Here is a 26,505-nt window from a genome sequence, read left to right as displayed (position 1 = left end):
CTAAGTTCATACTTTTTTTTTTTTTTTTTTTTTAAAGATTTACACTTCCTGGCTTCTGCCTTTTGAATAACGATGACGTGCGGCTTTTGTATAGATGGGAAGGCAACGGGGAAGAGGCGGCGGCCCTGGGGGCAAGATGCTTAAAACTGTTCCTCGATAAAGCACTTGGGCTATGATTTTTATCCTACACCTCAGTTACCATTTTGGTTCACATATTCAAATTACTAGTCGTTTAATACACGGATCATGGGTCTCTAAATACCAAATTGTGACCACGGCACATGAATAGTATAGCCTGGGTTTTGGCTGTGCAGTGCAATTCCGTTGTAATTGTTCTCCACTCACATTTTTATTTTTATTTCATTTTATTTTATTTATATTTTTATTTATTTATTTTTTGTTGGTGTTCAATTTGCCAACATATAGAACACCCAGTGCTCATCCCATCAGGTGCCCCCCTCAGTGCCCATCACCCAGTCACCCCCACCTGCCACCCACCTCCCCTTCTATCCACTCACATTTTTTTTTAAAGATTTTATTTATTTATTCATGAGAGACACAGGCCGAGAGAGAGAGACAGACAGACACAGACAGAGAAGCAGGCTCCACGCAGGGAGCCCGATGTGGGACTCGATCCCGGCTCTCCAGGATCATGCCTTGGACGGAAGGCAGACGCTCAACCACGGAGCCACCCAGGCATCCCTATCCACTCACATTTTTAGATGGCTACAGGACTTTCCGATGATTCCACATACTATAGTTTCTTTTGCCCATTATTAGTTCCTGAATAAAAACTTTGTACGTCATTGTTTTATAGACTCCAATAAACTAAAATCTCAGCACAGAAGTTTCCCCTGTTTTTAGATAAATCCTAAGGACAGGATTCAAGACGTATAAAAATTTCTTTCCAAAATATGATCACCAGCAATGTTTGTGCATTTCTCCCATATTTATTTTTATTTATTTTTCTTTTATGGATATTTTTATTAACTTGTATTTCTCTATTTAGGAGTAAATTTAAATTTTGCCGTATGAATAGATGTACATTTTGACATAATTTCTTCCAACATTTCCCATGTTTTGAAGTGTCTGATGCCTTTTAAATCTATCTAGTTTATTTTTTGTATATGCAAACTAGTAAGACTATAATTATATTCTTTTATTATACTTTTTCTACTTTTACATAAAAGATAGGAGCCCGTACTCACTATTCTGCCCCTAGCTTTTTTTCATTTGGAGATCTTCCCATGTTAGTAAATAGAGAACTTTGTTTTGTCTCCCAATAAATGGGTGTGTCATAAATTATTTAACCAATCCCGGACTGATGGACAGTTAACTGTATCCAATTGTTTTCTGTTGTTTCAGTGGATGGCAGCAAGTTCCAGAGGGCAGACTGCTGATGTCTTCCACTATATGCTCCAGCATATCTTAAACATGTTCAAGTGTAAAAGGTGGGCTGGATTAAGACTGGCTGTGAGAAAATCTTTACTGGACTTTGTCAGCATTGGGAAGTCCTAGAAATTGGCTTAGTGCAGGGGTTGGAGATGGAAGGACTCTCCTGAGCAATGAAGACTCCATACTGGATGTGAAGAGGTACTTGCAAGGAATCAGTCTCATTCTGGAAAATAAAGAATCGAGCGGCTATTTTGGAAGTTGTCAGAGCAAGAAGACATGAGATCTTTTTATTACTAAGCTTGCAAGAATGATTAAGAGCTGAGGAAGCAGACCTATGGTCTTAATAAAACAATTACTATGGACAGATATATTTCATCATATTCCCATGTTTAGTCATTTCAAAAGACTTCATCATGAAATAAATTGAATCAAATTTGTCACATTTATTGATAGTATTAAGCAACTATAAAGTTAAAAGTTCATAGGAGGCACCAGCCCATCATAGATGACCTTAATAATGTACTTACCTATTTTAAAATATTTATCGTGTTTCAATATTTTTGCTTGTATGTTGTCATGTTCACCTGTACATTGTGTTAGTTATATAGTGTTTACCTTTATATATATTTTTTTAAGACAGAGGGGGGAGTGGGAAGAGGGGCAGAGGGAGAAAGAATCTTAAGCAGCTTCCATTCCCAATATGGGGCCCAACAGGAGCCTCGATGTCAGGACCCTGAAATCATGACCTGAGCTGAAAACAAGATTTAAGCCACCCAGGCACCCCCCACCTTTATATTTTTAAGTTATTCTCTTTATTTAAAGTTTTACTTTCAAATAGTTTTGCATTTGTTTATTTTTAATAAATAAATACCAAGATTGATTTTGTAGCTCAATTGAAAGTACAGTTCATTCATCCATTTCATTCAAGCTACATGTAATGTTTAAGTATCTAGATCACAGGCCCTATGCCTACCTTCAGGATAAAAAGCTGAATGAAGAAAACAAAATGCCAGCCCTCTTGGAACTTCTCCTTTTTTGTTGGAAGGAAATATAAAAGTATTAAGCCGTCAATTAATTAATTGCAACTACATCGTATACTAACATAGCAAGCAAAAGAAAATTATCATCTGTCACCAGAAACTGGAGGATTCAGAAACTCTGAGCCTTGGCATGTGATGCACATTTCTAGAATTTATAGTGCTATAGCAAAAATGTAAACTTGGGAGCTGAAGTATACCTGGTCTCTAAAGGCCAAGGAATGAATGAGGTCCTGTAGAAATACAAAATAGGAAGACTGGGATCCCTGGGTGGCGCAGCGGTTTGGCGCCTGCCTTTGGTCCAGGGCGCGATCCTGGAGATCCGGGATCGAATCCCACGTCAGGCTCCCGGTGCATGGAGCCTGCTTCTCCCTTTGCCTGTGTCTCTGCCTCTCTCTCTCTCACTGTGTGCCTATCATGAATAAATAAAAATTAAAAAAAAAAAACAAAATAGGAAGACTACCAAAAATTGAACCTTATGGACCATCACAATTACATGTAGGGAAGACAATAAGGAGCCTGAAAAGCACACTGGAGTGGATACAGCACAATAGGAGGATGCCCAGGAGAAAATATGATGAGAGAATGTTTAGGAAAGATATGTGTTTAAAAGGTGATGTCTTGGGACATCTGGGGGACTTAGTCTTTTAGGTGACTGACTCTTGATTTTGGCTCAGATCATTATCTCAGGGTCATGAGATCAAGTCCCAAGTGGGGTTCTGTGCCCAGCATGGAGTCTCCTTGAGATTCTCTCTCTCACCCTCCCGCTGCCCCTCCCCTGCAGGTGCACTGTACGAGCATACGCATGTGTGTGTGTGTGTGTGTGTGTGTGTGTGTGCGCGCGCGCGCTCTCTCTTATAAATAAATAAATCTTTTTTTTTTAAGTGATGTCTTATATTCAGGGAAAGTGAGGACTGGGTTTGGCAGAAGTCATGTTGCAAGAATCCAGATTGGAGTGTATGGACTGAGGGTAAATCAGATGAAAGGTGTTGAAGACAGAGCGAATGGAAACTTTTCTTAAGGTTTATCTGTGAAGGGAAGAAGGGAAATAATGTAGGCCTGGAGAAAAAAATAAATATTATTGGGTGTAATTTTTTTAACCTTTTTACAAATGTATTTTGGGATAGATTTCCAGGAATAGATGTAGTGGCACAAAGCATATAAAATCAATATTTTCTTTTATATATCTGCTTATTTAATAGGCTAAAATATCAGGCATTGTTGCTTAACTCTGTTTAAGTACTAGTGGGCTAGAATTTTTTCATTTGTCTGCTAGTCTTCATCCTTCTTATCTGGGTCTTATGACATTAACTAGTTTTTTTATTTTCCTTATGAATTATGTTTTTAGATATCCTTAATTCTTAATACTCTCCCATTCCCATTCCTCTATAGATCTTATGAATTATCAGTTTCCATGTATATTGTAAATATTTCACTTTTTTTCCTATATCCCATTAGGATTTTATTTTTATCTATGATTTGAGATGAGACTATAAATCGATTTGTGTCTGGATTGCCAGGCATTTATCTCATTACCATTTACTGGAAGTTCTTTTCTTCTATATTAACATCTAAGATAACCTTAATTCCAAACTTAATTACTACCGGTAATACAACAATTTCTAGGATTATTTTCTTGATTATTCTGGCCACCTAGGTTTCCTTACTGGCATCATGCTCACACTGTATTAAAATTCAGTTTATTTTCTGGTAAAGCTAGATAATGTAAACAGTTTTCCTGTTCTATTCTTGGATATTTTTGCTTGGTGATCTTTCCTGATTAACTTTTTAATAGTCCTACAGAGGTCAGCATTGGCTTTATAAAAATCATGAAATTTTGTGGACTCAAATATACCCATACTGCAATGAATATAAAGTTCTGAGAAACTTCCTTCATCAGATGGAAAAATGAAACTGTAGTAGAGAATTTCTCTTTCATAAAAATCTAAGGTAAGGCACAAAGATAGATTAGAAAGAACAAATGTAAGTGCCAAAAAGAGAGGCCTGGGGGAAAAAGAGGAAGAATAACTTTTCAAGTAAAAAAAAAAAAAAGAAGAAGAAGAAAAAAAAAAAGATTAAAAAGCCAGAAATCCAGGGGCACGTAAGTCAGTTAAGCATCAGCCATTGGCTCAGGTCATGATCCCAGGGTCCTGGGATTGAGCACCCCACATTGGGCTCCCTGCTCAGCTGGGGAGTCTCTTTCTCCCTCTCACTCCCCCTGCTCATGCTCTCTTGCTTGCTCACTTGTTCTCTCTCTCAAATAAATAAAATATTTAAAACAAACAAACAAACCCAGACATCCAACTTAAAAAATCACTCATAACTCACTAGGGGAGATTCAGATCCCCAGCTTGCAGATTCTATGTGGCATTCTGCATGAAACTCCCAGTCTGCTCAAGGCTACTTGACTTTCCTGTGTCTCCGTTTTCTCAAATGGAAAATGGAGTAAAAAATATTTGTAGAGCTGATGTAAGACCATTAAAGAGCCCTTAGGATGCACCCTTCCTCAGAGTCAGCACTTAAAGAGTGCCATTATCTTCATTTTCTCCATCACATGTCTCTTTCTATAAACTGGTTTGAAATTGTGCCAGCTTGCTCTTGATAGCTGACTGACAAAAGTCCACTGAATTCTAGCCATAAGCTTGAAGAAAATGTTTCCTTTCTCCAACGTGTTTGTGCAAACTCAGGCTCCTGAACAGCTGTCTCTACATACTGTCTGACACAAGCAGGTGGATACAGCCTGAAAATCCTAGGGTGTAAACTGCAAAGGTATTTTAAGTATAATCCCATATTTGATGGTGTATTGAAATTCTCTGTTAATAGTAAATCCCCAGTCTCACAAATTCTTTTATATACCAGATCTCTTGACTTTATAATTAGGAAAATATGTTCATCAAAACTTTGCATCAGGATTGCAACATCCCTTTCTAACTCTGACACAGTAGTAAAAGAGAACAGTCTTGCTCCATGTCTGTCTGGAAATTTCCCAATTACGTGTTGTGAAAAATCCAGCTGATTAATTATCACATCTTCATAGAATGCTAATTCCTTGGCAGAGTTCTTAACTGACAATACTGAATGCCTAGAGCTGTTCCGTGGCTGTTTTACAGCACTGATTATGGTATCTATGTTCCTGTTCTGTTCTGTCCCTGGATGAAAGCCCTTTGAAGGAGAGGACTTTGCCTGATCCATCACCGAATAGGTATTAATGAATGGTTCTGATAGCTGTTACTATGTTCCCTATGACAGCACCTAATTAAAACACACTAAGACCTCTTGGTTGTCCTGGCATTGAATCTGTTCTCTTTTTTTTGGGGGGGTGGGGGGTAGATTCCCCAAATTAAAAGTACATTAGTATGAGTGAAACACAGAACCTTGTGATTAAGATAAAACATGTAAAACACATGCAGTTCAGTGGCTAAGGAATATACCAAGACCATGAAATAGTTAAGAAAAACCGTTTCAGGTCACATTGGCCATATCAGATGACTGGGTTATCTTTGTTGATGTGAATAAATAATATCTAAACACTCCTTGGAGGGAGTGTGGATGTCTGGTCAGAGAGCTCATTTATCACTCTTCTTATATCAGAGATATTAATTCTGCCCAAGTATAGAAACTGAGGTAAGTCTAGACAGGGATTGCCATCTCAGTAAAGGGTTATGTGGCACCCTGACCTATCCCCATTCTGCTCCCAGATGCACTCAAACTTCCTATCTCCTGCAGGGATGTGCACAAATTCCTTTTTGAGGGTACCTTTCTGAAGCAGCTACAGCAACCATGGAAGCAGACAGACATTTTTTTTCTGCTGGGATGGGGGTGGGGGTGAGGGTGGAGGGACCAGGGAAGACTGTGCTCTTTTATCTTTGGGATTCACTGGGTCGTTACTTGCTCTGATCTCTTTACCTCTGACCTCTCCCTGCCCACTTTGGGCCATTTTGCCCTTTGCTTTCCATTTTATCACCACCTCTAAATCTATTTTGATCATGGGATCCCATAATATTCAGGGATCATGTTTAGCCCACTACTTGCCTTTTATTTTCAACACACAGAGCATGAAAAAGATGCTGGGACCTACTCTCCACTTTGTCTTTTAACACTACCTCCTCACTTGATATATATTTCCTGAATCCACCTTTCCTTCCTCAGTTACCTATGTTTCGAGGACAAACTCCATGGCCAAGGTTGCAAAGCCCATTGAAAGAGTTCCCCAAAGAGATCAGAAGGAAGAGAGTATCACAAGAAATTCGGTCCCCAAACTGGGTTGCTCTTTCTCTGCACCACCACCTGTGGAAGGCCAGATGGCTAGGGGTAGGGGTTGGGGGTGGGGTTCGTTCTTTGGAGAATTAGGCCCTGAGCCTCTCATAGGTTTGGAGAATTAGGCTCTCAGCTTTACTGGGACTCACAGCAAATAGAGTGTGTGGTATTCAGAAGTGACTGTCTACATAGACCAGAATAGTCCATTAAAAGAGAAACTCCGCATAGTCTTCTGCCTTATAGCTCAGGTCATTACATTACTGTGCCCTTACTATGTAATGATATAAACTAAGTTTTCATCAGAGAAGGAGATACTTCATTTTTGACTCCAAGAAATAGCTAATCTAAATGGTCCATCTAGGAAGAGTGAAAAGGCTAAAAAATAAAGATAATCCCTTAGCAGAGCCATACAAGCAGAAGCACTGTCACTGTTTTGAATACCTTGGTAACATAAACTGGAACCAGAGTTTACTTCATCACCAAACAGAGATTCTTCTCACATGTCTAGTAGGCTGTGACAATATGGTATTGATATATCCTCTTTCCCTTTAAAACTGGATTGTTTTTATATTTTTCTATTCAGTCAAGACTCAGAATGTCTTGTTATGTGTTACAGACTGTGCTGTATACCATAGGTAAAGAGATAAAGAGTCACATCCCCACCAAGAAGTAGCTCCTAGTCTAGTTGGAAGAAAGAAACATGATCTGGTACATGTTAGTGTGATGTTCTGTATGATAGGAGTTCTGCCCTGAGAGATTAGTAGAATCAGACTATCAGGGCTTTCTGGTCAAAGTAATAATCTTAAATGAGTCATGAAGAACAAGACAGAGAAAGTACACCTATGAGAGTACATACCTTCCAGAGGAATATTATATCAGTTTGGGTTTCCAGGGGTTTAAAATGGAAGATCTTATATACTATGCTGTTGGAGGTTAGATATCCAAGAAGCAGACTCTAACATGAGAGATTACTACATGCAAGGGGTTTATTGGGAAGAGCACAGGTCAATAACTGGGGCAAAGAGAACTGGAGTAGATGGAGTTGAATTGCAGTACAGTCACATCAGGGCTTACCTGATCCCAGCGGAGCTCTGAAGCTGGAATGAACCTTTACAGCTAGAGTGCAGGGGCCAGGCCTATATACCCCACATGGAGCAGTAACTGGATAAAGGCCCCCAGGAGGGGGAAAGAACTTAGAGTTAGATGACTCACTTTAACCAAGAGAAGTTTCCAGAGAAGTCCTATTATAGGAGGGCTGTCAGCTAGCAGCCCTATTAGTAGCCAGGGGGAGTAGGTTTTTAGGTCTTGAAGGGAGATTTGAATTGTGCATCAGATGTCTATTAAAAGAGCCTAAGTATTGGATTGTATTCATAGAATTATAGGAAACAACTGAATCATGGAAATAATATGACTAAAGTTGTGTTTGTAAACTAAACATACTTGACTCCATCAGTTTCCTTATGAAGGTTCCACAGCAGTTGGACAGGAATGTTCCACAGGATAATCTGTGGTATTTCTCTGTAGACATCCTTCTGTCTCCAAATTTCAAAGTCATTTACAAAAATAACACCACTTTCTAAGTCTTGTTACTCAAGTCAGAGACCTCTAGGTCCCTCTAGGAAGTTGAGAAAGAGCCTCAAGACATATGACTGCATAAACATGGCCAACTGAGGAGCCAAATGAGCAAAGAGAATGTGTCAGGAGAAGAATACCGTACCATCCAATTACTGCCTCGTCTCTGTAGTATCTAGAGGATGTTTGTTCTTTGTTCTTGGATTATAAAAAAAAATATGGAAAAACTACCCTTTTATTTTATTATTCCCTTTCTTAAAGATTTTATTTATTTATTCATGAGAGACACAGAGAGAGGCAGAGACATAGGCAGAGGAAGAAGCAGGCTCCCTGGAAGGAGCCTGATGCAGTACTTGATCCCAGGACCCTAGGATCATGACCTGAGCCAAAGGCAGATGCTCAACCACTGAGCCACTCAGGTGACCCTATTATTCCTTTTTTATATTTTTATAAAAGTTTTTTTCTTCTCTTCCTTTACTTCTTTTGGATGGATTTGGTCATATTCAAAATTTCAACTTTGTCTATAAGTGGCAAAAAGGTGCAACAGGATTGTGTTGGACAAAGTACTTGGAGACAAGTGGCCCTATGATGTTTATGGATGTGATATTTGTTGTCTCTGACTGGAGGCATGACAGTTGAAGATGGGATCACCGAATTGGGCACCTTTGAAATAATGTGAAGGATGTAGATACTGGGAAGCTGAGGATGGAATGAAGTAGGCCACATTATTTGTTCTCACAGCCCTTCTAGAACTGCCCTCCAGCCCTGACATCAGGATCTGCAAGATTATATCGCTGCTGTTAATGGCTGATTAAAACCAGGGCAAGCCAATCAGATAGCTATTCTCAGGAATTTGACTCAAGAAAGCCAGAACCTGATACTTGGGAACTAAGTCACATTAATGAGAATGCTCTGAGCTTGTCAGAGTTTATGTCATCCTTACCTCTTCTCAGAGTTTCCTATTTAACCTTTACTTGGATTCTATGAAATATCATGATATTCCTTATAGCACAGCACATATTGACGCAGATTGTCATGTCTTCCTAGAAGCATATATGTGTATTTTTTGAGGATAAATCATGATGTCCCTTTAATAATAATAATAATACAATTTAAAAATGTTTTATCATAGGCTTACTTATCCATTTTAAAACTTCTCTTCCCAACATATACTTTATAACATGCTGAGTATTTTATAACTGTAGTATATATATTATAAATAAAAATAAACATTGGAGGTGGGGGCTCAGCATCTTTTCTGAGAGGGATTTAAGGTGAAATACTGAACATCTGTATATTTATAACCCCGGCTTCTCCACCTTAAAGACACGGGTGTCATTCTCTGAGATCCCACACATGCACTAAAAGTTGACAGTTCTGCTTTAGTCACAAGAACAACACAAGATTTATATACATACACTTTTTAGCCATGTTTAAGTGTTCCTGAGAGAGCTAGATTGTGTGAGATTGTATACCCACAGCACTGAATAAATGTCACAATCCCCTCTCCAGAGGTGCTTGTGGGCTGTCAGGACAGATCAAGTCCCTACGAGCCCCTCCTTCTAGAGTGTGGGTTCACAGAGAGCCCCTGCTCTGCTTCCCCTCTGCCTTGCTTGTCTGTCTACCCTGCAATTCTCATTTTCCTACATTCTCTGCATAGGGAGCTAGCACATCTCCTATCATACAGTCAAGATCTGAGGCTCCTGGGCTACGTGGGGGGTGCAGTCAGTTAAGCAACCAATTCTTGGTTTCCGCTCAGGTACTGATCACAAGGTCATGAGATTGAGCCCTGTGTAGGGCTCAGCTCTGTGCTGAGCACAGAGTTTGCTTGAGATTCTCCCTCTCCCTCTGCCCCTCTGGCTCATGCTCTAAATAAATTAATCTTCTTTAAAAAAAAAAAAAAAAGATCTACGGCTCCCTTTGGGAGACTGGGGATTCAAGTAGCACCCAAATATTTAGGACATAGATGAAGCTTGTCTAGGACTTCATACAGATTTAACACCAACCACTTGCAAAGATGTTGAGCTGGCCCCACTGGAGGGAAGGGACTCCAACTCACACAACTCACCTGGCCTCAGTTTTCTCTCCTATCATCTGTGGAATGGAGAAGAAAATAGAGGTCCCTGATCTGTCTTGTGCTCAAGTATGACTCTACTCCTTATCAGTGATAGTCTTTGGGCACATCCCCTCCTTTCTTGAGCCTCACAACTCTCTACAGCTTTCTGAGTTACAAGAAAGAGGATATAGCTCAGATAATAAAGTGAAACCATCTGCAAAGCACTGTGTCAGTGAGTCAACTATTCTTCAACGTTTTGAGGTAGGGAAGCCCTGAGTTCAGAGTGTAAGGAAAAAAAAATCTATGACCAAAAATCTCTGGTGAGGCATGGCTTCCATGTGCACCCAAGATCCCAGGCCCTTCCCAGTGAAAGCTGGAGAGAGGGTGCCATGGCTTATTTCTCAGCCTTAATCAAAACATAAAGCAAACCTGTCTCCTCTCCTCCCCACACAGGACATGCTATGGGCCAGGAGGGGACACAGGACTTGGGAGTGTCTTTTGGTAAAATGCTGGTGGCAGTGGAGCTCTGTCCGGAACTGTGGACCTGGGGTGGGTTAGGGTTGCCAAACACGGTGCATTCTTGCTGTTTCCTCCTGACAGGAAGTGGCTAAAAGGGCAGCTGATGAAAGGGTTTAGCAAGGCTAGGAGGGAAAGGAGAAAATACTGCTCGCAAGCTTGGGGAAGAAAGGTCATGTGTCTTCCAGTAACACTCGTGTCACTTTCTAGCCACTGGAAGGGAACTGGATTCAAAATGAGGGACACGAGGGACACCTGGGTGGCTATGGTTGAGCACCTGCCTTTGGCTCAGGTCGTGATCTTGGGGTCCAGGAATCGAGTCCCACATTGGGCTCCCTGAAGGGAGCCTGCTTCTCCCTCTGCCTGTGTCTCTGCCTCTGTGTGTCTCTCATGAATACATTTTTTTTTTTTTTAAAAGAGGGACTTGAAATGTGAGCCATGACCACCAGGCAGCCCAGGTCTGAAGGGATTCAGAGCCAGGATCATCTTCCTTTAGAATTTGGCTTTTTCAGATGTTAGAGAGGCAGCCATGGTGGGGCACAGAACTGGGTGAGTGCTGAGTGGAGGCAGGCGGGCGTGGGGACGAGGTCTGGCTAAGCTAGGTCCTGAGTAGACATGCTAAGGCCTGAGACTACGGTCAGTGCTATTTGCAGGTGGGCAATATCTGTCATATTCATCTGTTTTGAAACAAACTTTGAACTCAAAAATAAATTCTCCCTGCTGGTTAGTCACCCTGGGCAAGGAAGCCCCTCCTCACTGAGCTGCTGCCTGGCTCCACAGCATCAGTGCAGGGCAAATGGGTCACATGGTCGTCAGTGAGGGGAACATTCATGCTGTAGCACCTGTAGGAAAGGGAGGGGAGAGTGAGGAAGGGTTAGGGGTTATGTGAGTGTAAAGGAGAGAAACAAATGAAGAAGGGATGGAAGGACCCCTGGGTGAGAAAGAATGAGAATGTCCCCATCACCAATAATCAAGCCACTTCCTCTCCTGCTCTTCTCCCTGATTACCTGACTCAGGCTGGTGACAAGGTGATGTGGACCTTGGTCCCACCTTGTCCAGAGTGCATGTATCTGTGTTCGTGTGTGCGGAACAGGTGGTGATGAGGGGGGACGGTGTCTTTGAGCACAAAAACAATGCCTGCCAAACTCCTTTTTGGGTAAGTCCTTTTTTTTACAGCCATTCTTTAGGACATTGTGCAATATCTCATACTCCGTGTGAACAGTTGGCCTATTAGGCCTGAGGTGTCCTCTGTGAATATTATACTTGGTGGAGTCATGGGGCATCTTCTCCAGGACACACACAGGCAGGTTATAGAACTTGTGACAAGGGTGCAGTTTTCCTGGGCTCACCTGGGACCGCTATTCAGCCCACTGAAGCCACCATGGCCAAACATGCTAAAGGATTCTCCATAGTCCTCTACCTCTTTGTGGTCGGTCAGGATCAATGCCAGTAAAGGGCTGAGTAGAGTGCTGAAAAAGAAGAGCCACAAAAAAAGTGGAGTCACCAAAAAGGAGGAGTCCCCATTAAATAGAGAGAAGAGCTCCTGAGCCACCTGTTGTACCATTTCCACCCAGAGAAGAGGGCTGGGTCAATGTTAACTCATCCTGCCTCTCCTCCAGTCTCTTTACCTGCCTTGACTCCCCATATCCAGGCCTAGAGAAGCAACCTTTATCTCCTATAGACAGGTGCACACTTACACAGCAATTCAAGCCTGGGAAGATTAATGTCTGCTTTTTATTACATAATTAATAGTGAACATTACATTTTAAAATTTGATTCTCCTAACTTGAATTTCAGACAGGATGAGTAACCACACAGGTAGAAAATCCAGGGTTAGAGAACTCAGAGGAGGTGACTTTCAGGATAGTGACCTTTCTTATGCTTCCACGGGTAAACACTACCCATCCGAGGAGAGGTGGAAGCTTTACATGCTGAAGGACTGGCCATGGGTCCCGTGACAAGTCATGCCTGACTCACAGATCTTTGCTTTTCACTGGGAGCTGCTCTGCATTGTGTAGAGTAATACAGTCTAGCATTCCACCTTCTGACCTCTGCCTTTATTTTTTCCAAGTTGTCCTTCCGAGGCCAGTTAGTCAGGAACTACAGTCTGCTGGTCCTTACAGTTGTTCCTTGTCCATCAACCACCTCTGCTCTTTGGTCTCTCTTTCTCCATGGTAGATCTTAGGGGCTGAATTGTGCCCACCCCACCCACACCCCTGCCATTGCTCATGCGGAATTTATATATTTAGGTCCCAACCCCCCAGTATCTGAGAATGTGACTGTGCTTGGAGATAAAGTCTTTAATGAGGTGGCCAAGTTAAAATGAGGCCCTTCAGGTGAGTATTAATCCGGTATGGCTGGTGTCCTTATAAGAAGATGGAGACACAGAGAAAAGGCTATGTGAAGAAAGAGCAAGAAGTTGGCCATCTGCAACTCAAGGAGAGATCTCAGATGAAACCAAATCTGCCCATACCTTGATCTTGGATTTTAAGTCTCCAGAACTGTGAGAAAATAAATTTGTGGTGTCAGCCACCCAGTCCACGGGAGTACTTGCTATCACAGCCCTAGCAGACTAATAGACTTCATGGACCATCACTTATGTAACTCTCTAAACACCCTCACTTCATTCTTATTTCATCATCCCTACCTGGCAAAAGTCCAAACTCCTGCCTCTTCCATACCTGACCTGACTGAGACCTACTAGATAAAGCCACCCAATCAAGTATATTGTGCCACCACCATAGTTCTATGGTCATCAGTTAATGGGCCTCTTCACTACCATATGGAGTTCAGACTTCCATTCACCCCATATATTTGGTGAGTTCCTTCTCTGTGCATTTAGGACACACAAGTGAACAAAACTGACACAGCTCCTGCTTCTTGGGGCTTAAATCATTGTTCCATGGTCAACTTTTGTCCCTATCTGATCTATTTCAAACATTCTCCACTTTGACAAACTTCTGTTCCTCCAACCTCAGCAGATGTACCAGATGCCCCTTCACTAAACAAATAGCCATTAGAGGAGAATTGATCTTCACCAAACTCAAAAAATTTGTATGCCACGCCTCTCCTCCTCTTCCTTTCTTGTTAGAGTGAAAAAAGTTTCGCAGGGTGAGTCCTTTGAATTTTGCAGCTGGGAAAGTTGCCTTCATTCTCCCAGGCATACTTTTTTAGTCTATGTGGTGACTTTTGGCTTACTTACTTCTTCCAGAACTAGGACTCACTGCTCTATCACCAGCATGAGGTACTTAGCATTTAGTTGGTACTCAAGATCCATTTGAGAAATGAAGGAGAAATGGAGGTGGGGTAGGGGGTGGGACAGCTGGAGAGAGGGCTCACTCGGTATGGCCTGAGACAGAGCCATCAGGAAGGAGTCTGAAGGCTGCCCACTTTCACATCTGGAAGCTGTGCTCTGTTTCTGTGGCTTCTGGAAGACAAAAACTGGGGATTTAGCCTCACAGATGAGGTTCTGGTGGAGCTTTCTGGACATCCCAGGAAACTTGCACCTTCCATGCCAGAGAGACTCTTCCCATGGTTCCTCTTTTACTGCTTGGCAGGCAGAGCTCCACTTTGGGGCTTCTGAGGCCACCAACCAAGGAGAAGCCTCAGAACCTCAGATCCCCCATGCATGGCCTCTACGGCAGAATGTCTTCAAAGGGCTCCATGTGATTTGGGCCTGCTGGAGTGGACCTATCTTCTCAGCATGCCGCAGCTCCGTGAAGTAACAATGACAATAGTTATGATGTTTAATAAAGAGAACTGAGAATTTAAGTCCCCAGAGTCATTTACTAATGAGGAATATTCAAATATACTAATAACAAGATTATAAAGAATAGAATTAAAAGGTAAGTGCTTGATACACATTTAAGGCCTGACTTTGCTTAAGTTGTCCCATGGCAAGTAACACTGTCCAGAGCTCCTGAGAGCCCCAGGGTCTTAGAAATATCTAAGAGGACAGACAAACTCAATCAAGGTGGCCCCTATCCAATAAAGTTGAAAGATCAGCATTTCAAACTATCTCTGCAGAACCAATGTATTTATTTGGATATGCTTTCATAAACATAATATCAAAGGCATCGCTGTACAGTTTGATGTTTCTGTATAACATGTATCCTGGAAATCTTTCTATGGCAGTTCACACAGATTGACCTAATTTTGTATTTTGGGCACCACATAATTTAATCAACTGCTTGGCAATTTCGCAGTTGTTTTTAAGATTAGTGAACAGGGGCAGCCCGGGTGGCTCGGCTGTTTGGCGCCACTTTTGGCCCAGGCATGATCCTGGAGACCGGGGATCGAATCCCATGTCAGGCTCCCTGCATGGAGCCTGCTTCTCCCTCTGCCTGTGTCTCTGCCTCTCTCCCCACCCTTCTCTCTGTGTGTCTCTCATGAATGAATAAGTAAACAAATCTTAAAAAAAAAAAGATTAGTGAACAGGGAATCTAGCACTTCCCAAACAGGAACGCTAGTACATAGGGTTGCCTGCAGGAGCAGAACCCTGGCTACACTGTCACAGCAGTGCCTCCCACAGAAGAGAAATCACACAGCACACTTGAAGATCTTTCTGGAGAAAGTGATCCTTAGCAAGTTGTTTGCCAAATAATAGTTGCTGTGAAATGTATAAGGAAATGACATAAACACTTCCCTCATCCTCACTTAGTTTTAGACCACCTGTGGAGATAATGTTTAAGGTACAGGCAAAACAATGGTACAAAAATAATGTGTGTGTATATATATATATGTGTGTGTGTGTGTGTGTGTGTGTATATATATATATATATATATATATATATATACATATATATATAGTGAGGGATGGGAAAGGGGATGTTCTCTGATTTTCAGACATAATTTTCAGCCAAGGAAAATCACAACACTTCAAAAACCCCTTCTAGTGTGGCTATTAGAGCAGGGTGAGTTAAGCACTTGCCTTACACACAAATCAAAAGAGTGTGTGTCAAATGACTTAGTAGTGGAGAAAATAAGAATAATGCAATATTCTTAAAAATAAAATTTAATGATAAAAAATCCTTGAGGAATAAAATATTAAATTTTAAATAAATATAAGAACTGATCTTGTAATTACACAAGCCAGAGAGATTCGTACAAGTGCGGGGGTAGGAGTGGCAGCGAAATTAGATTTTGACAAATTCCGTTTGGTCTACAAATTTTTTGCCAGACACTGAAATTTATTTACTTGCTAAATATCTCAAACACCATTCACACAATACTCCTATAAAGCAGAATGGTTTGCTTACCGATGATAGTGAGGTGTATGTCTCAAAACAGAAAAGCACTTGATGCAAATTTTGATTTTGTCAAAATGGGGACAGACCCTAAAAATGTGCCAACAAAATGGCTATCATTGTTGTCAGCCAAAGAAACGATATCAAAATGTTGGCCTGCCATAAAATCATGTTTTCAAACTGTGAGAAAGGAAGAATATCTCCTGTAATTTGGAAACAAATAAGGAAAGAAGAATTAATATAAATCAGATATGTATATGCTGTTTCTCCAAAACAGTTCCAGTAAACTAAATTCTCTCAAACGACACCCCTCTCAAACGAAAATAAGCAAAGAAATAATTCCGAAAATATTGCCCAATTTGCTTTCAACAAAGCCCAGGAATGATCAATTCTGGTTTTGGCATAAATAAAATATTTAACGTTAAAATAATCTGAGTTTTAATACACCTACTTTTCAATATTTTTAAAACACTTTAACGTTGTAGGAAAAATTAACTTTCTGCATTTTCATAAAATCATATAGAGAGATTCGCGTCCAGACTGTAGATGCGTATCCCCTTGCCCCGCATCCCTATCTTTTCTCCGCAGAGCAAGCCTGGGTCTGCAGACGCACCGGCTCCCCGCCCCGCCCCCGCCCCCGCGGAGCATCCCCAGGAAACGCCCTGGTCGGCGCCCGGGCTCAACTGCTGCGCGGCCCCGCGGAGCACAGTCCCCCGCGGTCAGGCCCGACAGGGGAGAGCCTGCTGGGTCCCCGGGTCCCACGCGACCCCGGAGCCCGGGCCCCTCACCTGGGTCGAGACCCCGCTCCCTGCGGAGCAGCTGCGGTCGTCCTGGAGAGCGTCCCTGGCAGCCGGGGGTCCGGCTGGTGGGCGGCGCCAGGTGAGCCTTTACGTTGAGTTCGCGCGCCCCCTGCCGGCCGTTGGGGCGCATCGCCGGAGCCTTGCGTGCTTGCTTTCACCGGGGTCCAGGAGGAGCATGCCTTTCTGACTCCTTAGGGTCTCTGCTGTTGGCCCTGGTGATGCTCTGCTCCACTTCTCACACCTTACCTCTTAGTATATGGCATCTTATATTTTCCCAATCATTTCCCGTATTCACCTAAATTGGTAGCGTAAGAATTTGTACCTTTTAATCCATAAGAGCCACCAGCTCAGTGTTGTCTACACAGGAGTCACTGAAATGTTTGTAATTCAGTCCCACTCTAGTGCAGGGGTCAGGACTCTCATGGATCTTGTGTCTCACAATTCTCACAAGATTATGGTGAGAATTAACTAAGCAATCTCAATTAGCCATCTGAGATGTATCAAATATGGTTATGTTATAATTATCAATAGAATTATTACACTTGGTCATATTTTAGGCTCTGAGAAATAACTGCCAGTTGATAATTTCATTCGACTATACAAAATAATCAAAATATTTTGTCATTTGGTCTACGCATGAATGTATTAGGAGGTAGAAGACACATTAATGACAAGAGAGAGAATTTGTAATCAGTGAGGTATGAGACAGGGAACACGGATGCATTAGAAGCCTAGGCGTTCCAGAAAACAAGTGATAATTCACCACATGCAGTTTGCACAGCTGTCTAATGCTGTGGATGGGGAGGTGGAGTTTGGAACCTAAGATAGTAGGTTTTTAAACCTGGATTTGCTATTGGTTTACTAGATTGTTTTATTTATCTAACTCTTAACAGGTGCTATTTAGACATAGACACGTTGAAAGGATGAATGGGTCCCCTACAAGGGCAAAGTATTTGTAGTTGCTATCATTATCAGCATCAATATCATTGTTGCTAAAGACTTTGGTGAAGTCTATGGAATTTGGTAGGTCCTTGGGGATCATGCTCAGAGTAGCACTGTAACATTTGATGAGTAAGCAATTAAGATTAATATGCCATAAGAAAATGAAGTCAGCATCAAAAAATATGTTCTTCATCACCAAATGAACGTGGAAAATTAATAATATTCTAATAAAATTTCACAATAACCACAATATTTGGGGATCTTCTTATCAGGGTGTTCTGGACTGAATATTTGTGTGTACCCAAAATTCATATTGAAACCCTACCCCTCAGTGTAATGGTATTAGGAGGGGGAGTCTTTGGGAGATAATTGGGATTACATGAGGGTGTAGGGAGGAGGTCTCATGAATGGGATAAATGTCTTTATGAGAGTCACAAGAGAGGTTGCTTCCTCTGTCTGCTCTCTACCAGGCATGGATACAAAGAGAAGTTGGCCATCTGCAACCTAGAAGAGGCCTCTCACCAGAACTCAACCATGCTGGCACCCTGATCTTAGACTTCCAGCCTCCAGGATCCTGACAAATAATACATCTCTGTTGTTTGTAAGACACAGTCTATTGTACTTTGTTATAGCAGCCTGCATTAAGACTCAGGGCATCTTTCACTGAGCACTTGTGATACACTAGTTGAGGTTGTGCCTAAATGTTTCCAGTTCAAATCATCCATGGCAGAGATGAAACTGTCATGTATAGCTATTCTCAACACCTTTCCTTAAAAATGTCTGTGCTCACAGATACTGAATCTAAAAAAGAAGGGGAACCATAGCCCCATCGAAAATCTTGAGTAATAATGAGAAAGGAAACAGGAAGATAGGAGACTGGCAGAAAGAAGATGCTAGTGTTCAGTTCCCCACAGAGGATCAGCCCAAATATATTTTAAAAATAATTTTCATTCTTCAGGTTTTGAAAAAATGCTGGAGACCATTAACCAGTTTTTCCCTACCTGTGGCCTGCTCTAAATATTTGCATTAATCTGTCCTACTATCACTAACCAGTAAGAATGAGGGCAGTGAAATTAGCCCCTTGATGGATTTCATGTACCAGTGTACTTCACTAAATTTCAGTGTCTCCAAGGTCAAAATATTTTTCCTTAATTCTTGAGGTTTCCCATGAACTTCCTTTTTAAATAGATTTATTTATTTATTTATTTATTTATTTATTTATTTATTTATTTATTTATTTATTCATTCATGAGAGACACAGACTGAGAGATGGGCAGAGATATAGGCAGAGGGAGAAGCAGGCTTTGTCCAGGGAGCCTGATGTGGACTTGATCCTGGATCCTGGGATTACCACCTGAGGCGAAGGTAGGTGCCCAGCCACTGACCCACCCAGGTCCCCACCTGTGAACTTCTTAATGAAGAAAAATAAACTTACTTGATTCCAGGGCCAAATTATTTTATTTTCTATTTTCATTGAAAGGACACCAGAAGGATATTATTTCTTTTCAATTAAATTTACTTTGAGAAAAATATTCTCTTAAAATTTTTTTTCCTTTTTTAGATTTTATTTATTCATTAGAGACAGACAGAGAGAGAGAGAGAGAGGCAGAGACACAGGCAGAGGGAGAAGCAGGCTCCATGCAGGGAGCCCGACATGGGACTCGATCCCAGGTCTCCAGGATCAGGTCCTGGGCTGAAGGGGGCGCTAAAGTGCTGAGCCACCCAGGCTGCCCCAAGAGAAAAATATTCTCAAAGCAATAGGACATTTTACCCAGTTTCTTAGTAAATCCACAAACGCTTTAATGTTAAAGTGGGTGTGTCAGATCAGTCAGACAGGAGCTGATAAGGAAAGACAGGATGTACTGCTGAATCCAGACTCATTAAATGTTTAAACTTTTCAATCTGACACTTTACCATATGCCAATCTGAAGATCTATTTCCTAGTACAATATATTTCTGTATGTTGACAACTATGATAAATATTTCTACGTATGAAGACGTATTCAGTATGTGACTGTGGTTGGTTTCCAGGTAAAAATATCTCCTAATTTGCTATCTGATTTTACTAATTCATGGGATGAATATTAACTCCTATCCCCCAATTACACAAAAGTCCTTATCGACATGACTGGGAAAATTCTGTTTTTCCTATGAAAAACACTTGTACTTCTTAACTATTCAGAAGATGTTCCATTTCAATTTTCTTAAAAAGTCTTCCAAGTTCATTTACATTTTGCAATCGCCAGGTTTTTCAGCCTCAGCACTGATGAACTTGCTTGCATAGAATTGATCTGCCTGAGACAAGGAATTTGGCTCATCTGCATTCCCACTTTGGCATTATACCTTCCCTCACTTATGAAAGACCATCCCTCTTCCTCATCCCAAGCCTCAGATGGTGCACTGCCCCTGGGTGCAAGACCTCTGCGACACCCAACAGAGGGACGATTCCAGAAGGCTTAGCTTTGGGAGAGATTCCCTTGATGCCAAGTAGAGAAGGCTCCAGTCAGATGCTTAGTACTGACCTCTGCTCTCCAATCCGGACCCACATTTCCCTTCTCCCTTCAAAGGCAGGGAACATCACATGTGCTGAATTTCCATCTTCTCTGTCCTCAGCCCCACAAGCACCTGCAGGCATCAACTTGCTCCTGTCTTTCTGTTCAAACCCAAATGGTTTGAAGCTCTCTTTCCCGTGGGTTCCTGCTTCACATCCAGGTCTCCCCGCTCAGCCACGGTTTTCCTATACACTAGGTCTTCCCGAGCTCAGACATGTCTGTGGGTCCCCTTGGCTGACATTTCACACACGTCTGCCCCTCTTGAGCACAACATCCATTTTCAAGTCTGACCTCCAGCTCATATCTATGTCCTACTATGTCCTGCTTTTCTGCTCCTTCCTCTTTCATTTTGGGGATCCCCCACTCTCAAGTTGGGAGAATTTGGTGTTCCTCCAAATCTATGCTAGGTGCCACCCTCCATTGCTAGGTGCCACCCTCCATCCTGTCTGCACATACAGACTCAACTTCTCAAATGGTTCTGACAATTTAATCAAGTTAAGTAAAAATTATATAAGATTGTCACAGAGACTGAAGAAAATGTCAAATCAGATCTTTCAACTGAAAAGAAAGGAGGTCATCTTCCATCGATCTCTGAGGTGGTTTCCATCCATGGTAGAAAGGTTATGTTCTATTCATTGTTGTTTTGAGGTAAATAGTGTCATTTCCATGTCATTGAAAAAGTTGCTTACAATATTATGTTTTGAATATTTTCCTAAGGAAGAGTTTTGCTATTCTGTGTTTAACCTTTTGACTTAACATGTTCTTGACATTTGTGGAGTGGGCGCAGGTGACTGGGCCGTGGGCCAACAGTCCCGGGCCCTGGTCTGCAGGTGGCCCTCCTGTGGCCCTGCCAGCACCCCTCCCCGGCCCCGCAGATCTGCCTGGAAGTCAGGAAGGCGCCTGCTGGGCGCTCCCCGTCCTTCCAGCGACCATGGGGACCAGGCTGGCTGGTGACTGGCACTGCCCACCGCGCCCTCACTGCGCTGCAGGCGAGTCCTGTCGTCCTGTCCTCTCATCCCCCCTTCGCCCCGTCGTGTGGTGGCGCATCGTCCCCTCATCTCATCTCTCAATGTCCCATCGTGCCCTTATCTCGGCGCCTCATTGCTCATGTTCCCGTCACCCCAACTCCCATCAGTCACCCCATCAGTCATCTCCCCAACATCCCAAGGTTGTCTCCTGTCCTCCCAACGCCTCATTGTCCCAAAGCCCCATCACCCCTTCTTCCTGCGGGTCCCTCGCCCTTGTGCCCAACCGCCCCTCCAGTCGCCTCCGTCTTCAAGTCTCCCAGTGACTGTCCCCCCGCCCCATCCTCCGCCCCCCCCCCCCGCCCTCCCGAGCCGGTCGCGGCCCCGCCGGCGGGCGCACACCCGACCCCGAAGCTGCAAACCCGCCCGCGCGCGCCGCGGCTCAAATCCCTTCGGCTCAAATCCCTTCGGGAAACCGCGTCTTGCGGCCCGTCCTCTGGCTGCACTTTCTCGGCCCAAGGGGCGCCGGGACCCAGGCCGAGCCGCAAGCGCAGGCTGCAGGACGCCCTCGGGCCACCGGGGCCCCCCCAAGCGCCGCCGGGCCGCCCGCTCGGCGGGGAGGGGGCGGGAGGACGGGTTTGCGGGGACCCGGGCCGCGGCCCCGAGCCGCCCCCCCAGGCCGCCCCGCGCAGCCCGGGCCCCACACAGCGGCCGCCGGGACCACCACCGCCGCCGCGGGGCCCCATCCCTGGGCGGCAGGAGGAGGCTGCCGCCGCCGCCGCCGCCGCCCCGGGGCTCCCCCGCGGGACCCCTGCCTGGGAGCCCGAGCCCCGCCCGAGGCGCGCACACCCTCACGCGCGCCTCCGGGGCGCACCTGCTTCAGAGCTCCTCGGGGACTAGAGCACACCCCGAATCCAGAGGCCCCGAAGCGCCCGTTCGCACCTGCAGCTGCTGCAGCACATCCTCAGCCTCTTGGGCGCAGAGCGCAGCCAGGCTGGGGGGAGCAAGGCCGCCCTCCAGCACCTCCTCTCCAGCCTTGATCGCGGCCGGGAGCCCCTGGAGCCCAGGAAAGAAGGGTCGGGCCTGCCTGTGTCCGGGACTGGTTGTCGGGAAGGGTTTCCAGAGCATCCATCTCTATCAGGAGGGCAACAAACGCAGCCGCTGTGCCTGGGAGGCGCCTGCTCCTCCTTTCACAACCTCTAGGAAAGCCCGCACGCAAAGCAGAAAGAGATCCTCAGACTCTGTCAATGACTGACATACTTTGCTGAGCCTCCTAAGCACTTCGTGGTTAGGTGACAAAAGTATAAGCTTTAAATTTATTCCAGTTTTTACTTTTGCTCATTAAGTGTTTCTATAGGACAGTTCTTCTATTTGGTTCTTAGTGAAAAGAGGAACCAAGTCTAATTATATACCCTGATGAAAAAAAATGGATTTTACAACGCATTCATTTTTATGTTGTTCACATTATAAATAAAAAATAGACTTTCTCTAAACCAGTAGATGTGTTGTGGTCAGAAGAGCGGTGGACATAACAAATCCAATTCTTTGTATCATTGAACTTTGTAGAAAAACCAACCTCCAAGCAATAATCTCACTCAACTGATATCAGTTGTTTTAAATAGTATAATGACAAAAGGGAAAAATGAAATCTCTTAGCAGCCACTGGGAGCAGACATGTTGGGAATAAAAACAGAAGCAATAAATATCTCCCACAGTTAATGGTAGACGTCCAAGTGCAACCATTCCTTAGAAAATGGATATATGAGTCAGTTATTTACAAGCAATTCCATCCCATTAAACCCATGAATGGAAATGATGACAAAGGAAGAGAGTGTAGAATAAAAAAGAAGTTAAAATGGATTCTGTGGGGATACCTGGGTGGCTCAGTGTTTGAGCATCTGCCTTTGATTAGGTTCTGATCCTGGGGCCTGGAATCCAGTCTTCCATCAAGCTCCCCACAGGGAGCCTGCTTCTCCCTCTGCCTGTGTCTCTGCCTCTCTGCCTCTCTCTCTCTCTCTGCCTCTCATGAATAAAAAAACTCTTAAAAGTTTTTGGTTCTTTGTGTTTTTTTTTTTTTTTTTTTACTAACAGTTTTGCTTCCAAGTACAAAGCTACTAACTGAAACCAAGACTTATGTGAAACTTCTTCACTTTTTGGAAACTCTCATAGAAGAGGCCGTTTTCTCTTCTTTTTTCCTTACTGACTATTTTGGACATGAGGGAATGTCCCTGTTACAATGCTGGAGTAGTGGCTGTAGCAAAAAGGAAATAGAAAGTTGGATAATATTATTCTGTGGCCTGTCCAATTATTTTCATTGGAAGATTGCCTCTGACAGCCACAGATGGACTAAGACAGCGACCAAGTCTGGAGAACTTGCTTGTTTGTGTTCTCTGCATCAGCTTCTCCCTGCTGGATGATTTTTCTCTGGAGAAAAAACAAACAAACAAATCCCCAAAACAAATAAACTGCTCTTACCTAGAAAGAACTGACTCTGTTACTGTAATAAGTCACTATCCCTACCTTGTATATCATTTTTGGAAATTATACTTTTATATGTTAGCAAATCGAAGTTCAATAAAAAAAGAGAAAATTATACTTTTTATGATAACATTTTTTATTTCGCAGACATAGAGAAACCACGTTGCCTTGAGGAGGGGGACAATTGGGTGAGAATCTTCCACCAGACTTCCTGGTGAGTGTGGAGTTCCACAAAGATTTGCTGGCAGGGCTCCAGGAGGTGAAGACCTGCTCCTAAATGAAGCCTGTAATATGGACCCATTCAGCCACCAGGTGTCCCTGGAAAACAAAATTTGAAAAAACTTTTTTAAATAAAATTTTTTTTTCTTTTAAGCTTTCCTAAAGAGCAGTTAGCTTCACAGCAAAACTGAGTACAAGATCTCAAGACTGTTCATATATACCCACATTGTCGACATGTATAGTATCCCTGAAAATCAGTATCTCCCTCCAGAGAACAGTTATTACAAGGCCTCCGGGCTATAAAAAGTAGTTCTAAGGCCTGTAACCTAGTCCTCAATATAATAATGGTCTGTGGCTCTCCAAAACTCACCCTTGGAGTACAACAACAAAAGTTTACATCTGAGTTCTTGATTTCCATTTTTGGGTTTTCTTGGGTAACACTCAACGCATGGATATAGAATTAGTGGAAGATAAGCCATACACCTGCAAGAAGAGTATGAAATACCTAGGAATAACTTGCACAGTGATATGAAGAATTTCCCTCAATCTTTCCTTCATCAGAAAGTCATGGTAGAAGAGGTGATATTAACAAAACTTGGAGGTCCCATTGTCTGTTTGTAGATGTGACTTCTGTGTGACCCTGGAGGTGATGTGGGCTCTCATAATTTAGGAACAAACAGATGTCACATGATCTTTTGACTTTAGGAAAGTAAGTCAACGCATCAGGAACTGTACACAGAGTGAAACAGAAAAAAAGGAGTTTTGAAAACACCTTGATGAGTACGGAGTCGCAGGTGAGGCAAGAGATCACTTTGTCAGCCGAGGCAACATGAAGTGGCCTTACTGCAGAAACACATGTCAAGGAAGTAATTCAACTCTTCGATTCCTATCAGCAGTTCGGCATCGTTCTAAATTGGGAGAGACTCTGCGTTCATTCTCTTGTCTTTGTAGACATGGTTCACCTGCATATGTGCTTTCCGTATCAGAAATCATGTACCTATCAGTACTCGATAGGTCCCTCTTCAACGTTGGCCATCCCATTCCACGTCGGAAGCCTAACAATTGGCCTTCATGTTTACCAGCGTTAGACATCCTTAACCCTGCGTAGCCTTCACATGAGAAGGGTGAACCGACAAGGGGTTGTGTATGTCCAAAGATCAGATGGGAGCATGGGACATACACTGTACTCTAGAGACAGCGCATCCGGGTTCCGAACTTTTCTGGATGATGCGTGAAATGCCAATCCAGAAGACACTGGAGGCAAGGGCAGTCATGACAAGCACGCCCATGTAGTTGGGAAACAGTGCTCTAGAGCCAGTCGAAAGTGCATCATAAAGGAAAGCAAAAAGGGAAGTAGAAAGTGAGGGAGATGTTCAGAAATGGAAAACGCGTCTGTTGCCTACTTAAGCCCCACACACGAGGGAAGATGCTCAGAGAAGCTGGAGCAGCGGATCCCACACCTGCCCAGCCCAGCCCAGCCAGGCCCACAGCCCCTGCAGGATCCCCGATGGCCCTGCCCTGCTCCTTCTCGGTGGCCCTGGTGCTGCTCAGCTGCCACTCCCTGTGCTGTCTGGCTTGCCACCTGCCCGACACCCACGGCCTGCGCAACTGGAGGGTCCTGACGCTCCTGGGACAGATGAGGAGACTCTCTGCCGGCTCTTGTGACCACTACACCAATGACTTTGCCTTCCCCAAGGAGCTGTTTGATGGCCAGCGGCTCCAGGAGGCGCAGGCCCTCTCTGTGGTCCACGTGATGACCCAGAAGGTCTTCCACCTCTTCTGCCCGGACAGAAGAGGTCTTCCACCTCTTCTGCCCGGATGACCCAGAAGGTCTTCCACCTCCTCTGCTCCTTGGAACATGACTCTCCTGGAGGAACTGTGCTCGGAGCTCTCTGAGCAGCTGGATGACCTGGAGGCCTGTCCCCTGCAGGAGGCGGGGCTGGCCGAGACCCCCCTCATGCATGAGGACTCCACCCTGAGGACCTACTTCCAAAGGATCTCCCTCTACCTGCAAGACAGGAACCACAGCCCGTGTGCCTGGGAGATGGTCCGAGCAGAAATCGGGAGATCCTTCTTCTCCTCGACAATCTTGCAAGAAAGAATCAGGAGGAGGAAATGAGACCCGCCCGGGTCTGCACGGAAATGACATTCCCTGACTGATCAGAGCACACTTGCACCTGTCCTGCCGCCTCAGAGAAGCTCACGCCTGCCGTCACGGTGACACGAAGGCAATCGGGTGTACAACGTGTTCAGGACGGGGCAGCACCATCAAGTCAAGTCGACAAACACCGCTTACTTTCACATAACCTTGCCCATCTCTCTACTTACTAGTCATTCGTTTATTTATTTATTTATTTATTTATTTATTTATTTATTTATTTGTATTTATGGCTCAACTGGGTTCTCTTTGTATACTAGTAGGTGTACCGTCACTCTGTGATTCAGGGGGAGTGGGGATGCTTTCTATTTA

General features: G+C 43.6%; 2 protein-coding genes and 1 pseudogene across 2 annotated transcripts; 2 read left to right on the top strand and 1 right to left on the bottom strand.

Annotated features, from left to right (window-relative positions):
* Window positions 1-1,144: 1,144 nt before the first annotated feature.
* LOC125756021 (uncharacterized) lies at window positions 1,145-21,389 on the bottom strand. Its single transcript, XM_049115945.1, has 4 exons — window positions 21,182-21,389; window positions 16,868-17,030; window positions 12,183-12,302; window positions 1,145-1,618 (listed from the first exon to the last, which is right to left on the bottom strand). The coding sequence occupies exons 1-4, from the start codon at window positions 21,387-21,389 to the stop codon at window positions 1,486-1,488; spliced, it is 624 nt and encodes a 207-aa protein (XP_048971902.1). The 3' UTR covers window positions 1,145-1,485.
* Window positions 21,390-21,480: 91 nt separating this feature from the next.
* LOC125756020 (uncharacterized) lies at window positions 21,481-22,593 on the top strand. Its single transcript, XM_049115944.1, has one exon. It carries the CDS (start codon window positions 21,481-21,483, stop codon window positions 22,591-22,593), a length of 1,113 nt encoding a protein of 370 aa, XP_048971901.1.
* Window positions 22,594-25,524: 2,931 nt separating this feature from the next.
* Window positions 25,525-26,193, top strand: LOC112650508 (interferon alpha-1/2-like; annotated as a pseudogene).
* Window positions 26,194-26,505: the final 312 nt, after the last annotated feature.

The sequence above is a fragment of the Canis lupus genome, chromosome 11, assembly GCF_003254725.2.
Source record: "Canis lupus dingo isolate Sandy chromosome 11, ASM325472v2, whole genome shotgun sequence".
In the NCBI taxonomy this organism is placed as follows: Eukaryota; Metazoa; Chordata; class Mammalia; order Carnivora; family Canidae; genus Canis; species Canis lupus.
Note: the sequence above shows the minus strand (reverse complement) of the source record. Positions and strands in the feature narration are given on the sequence as shown.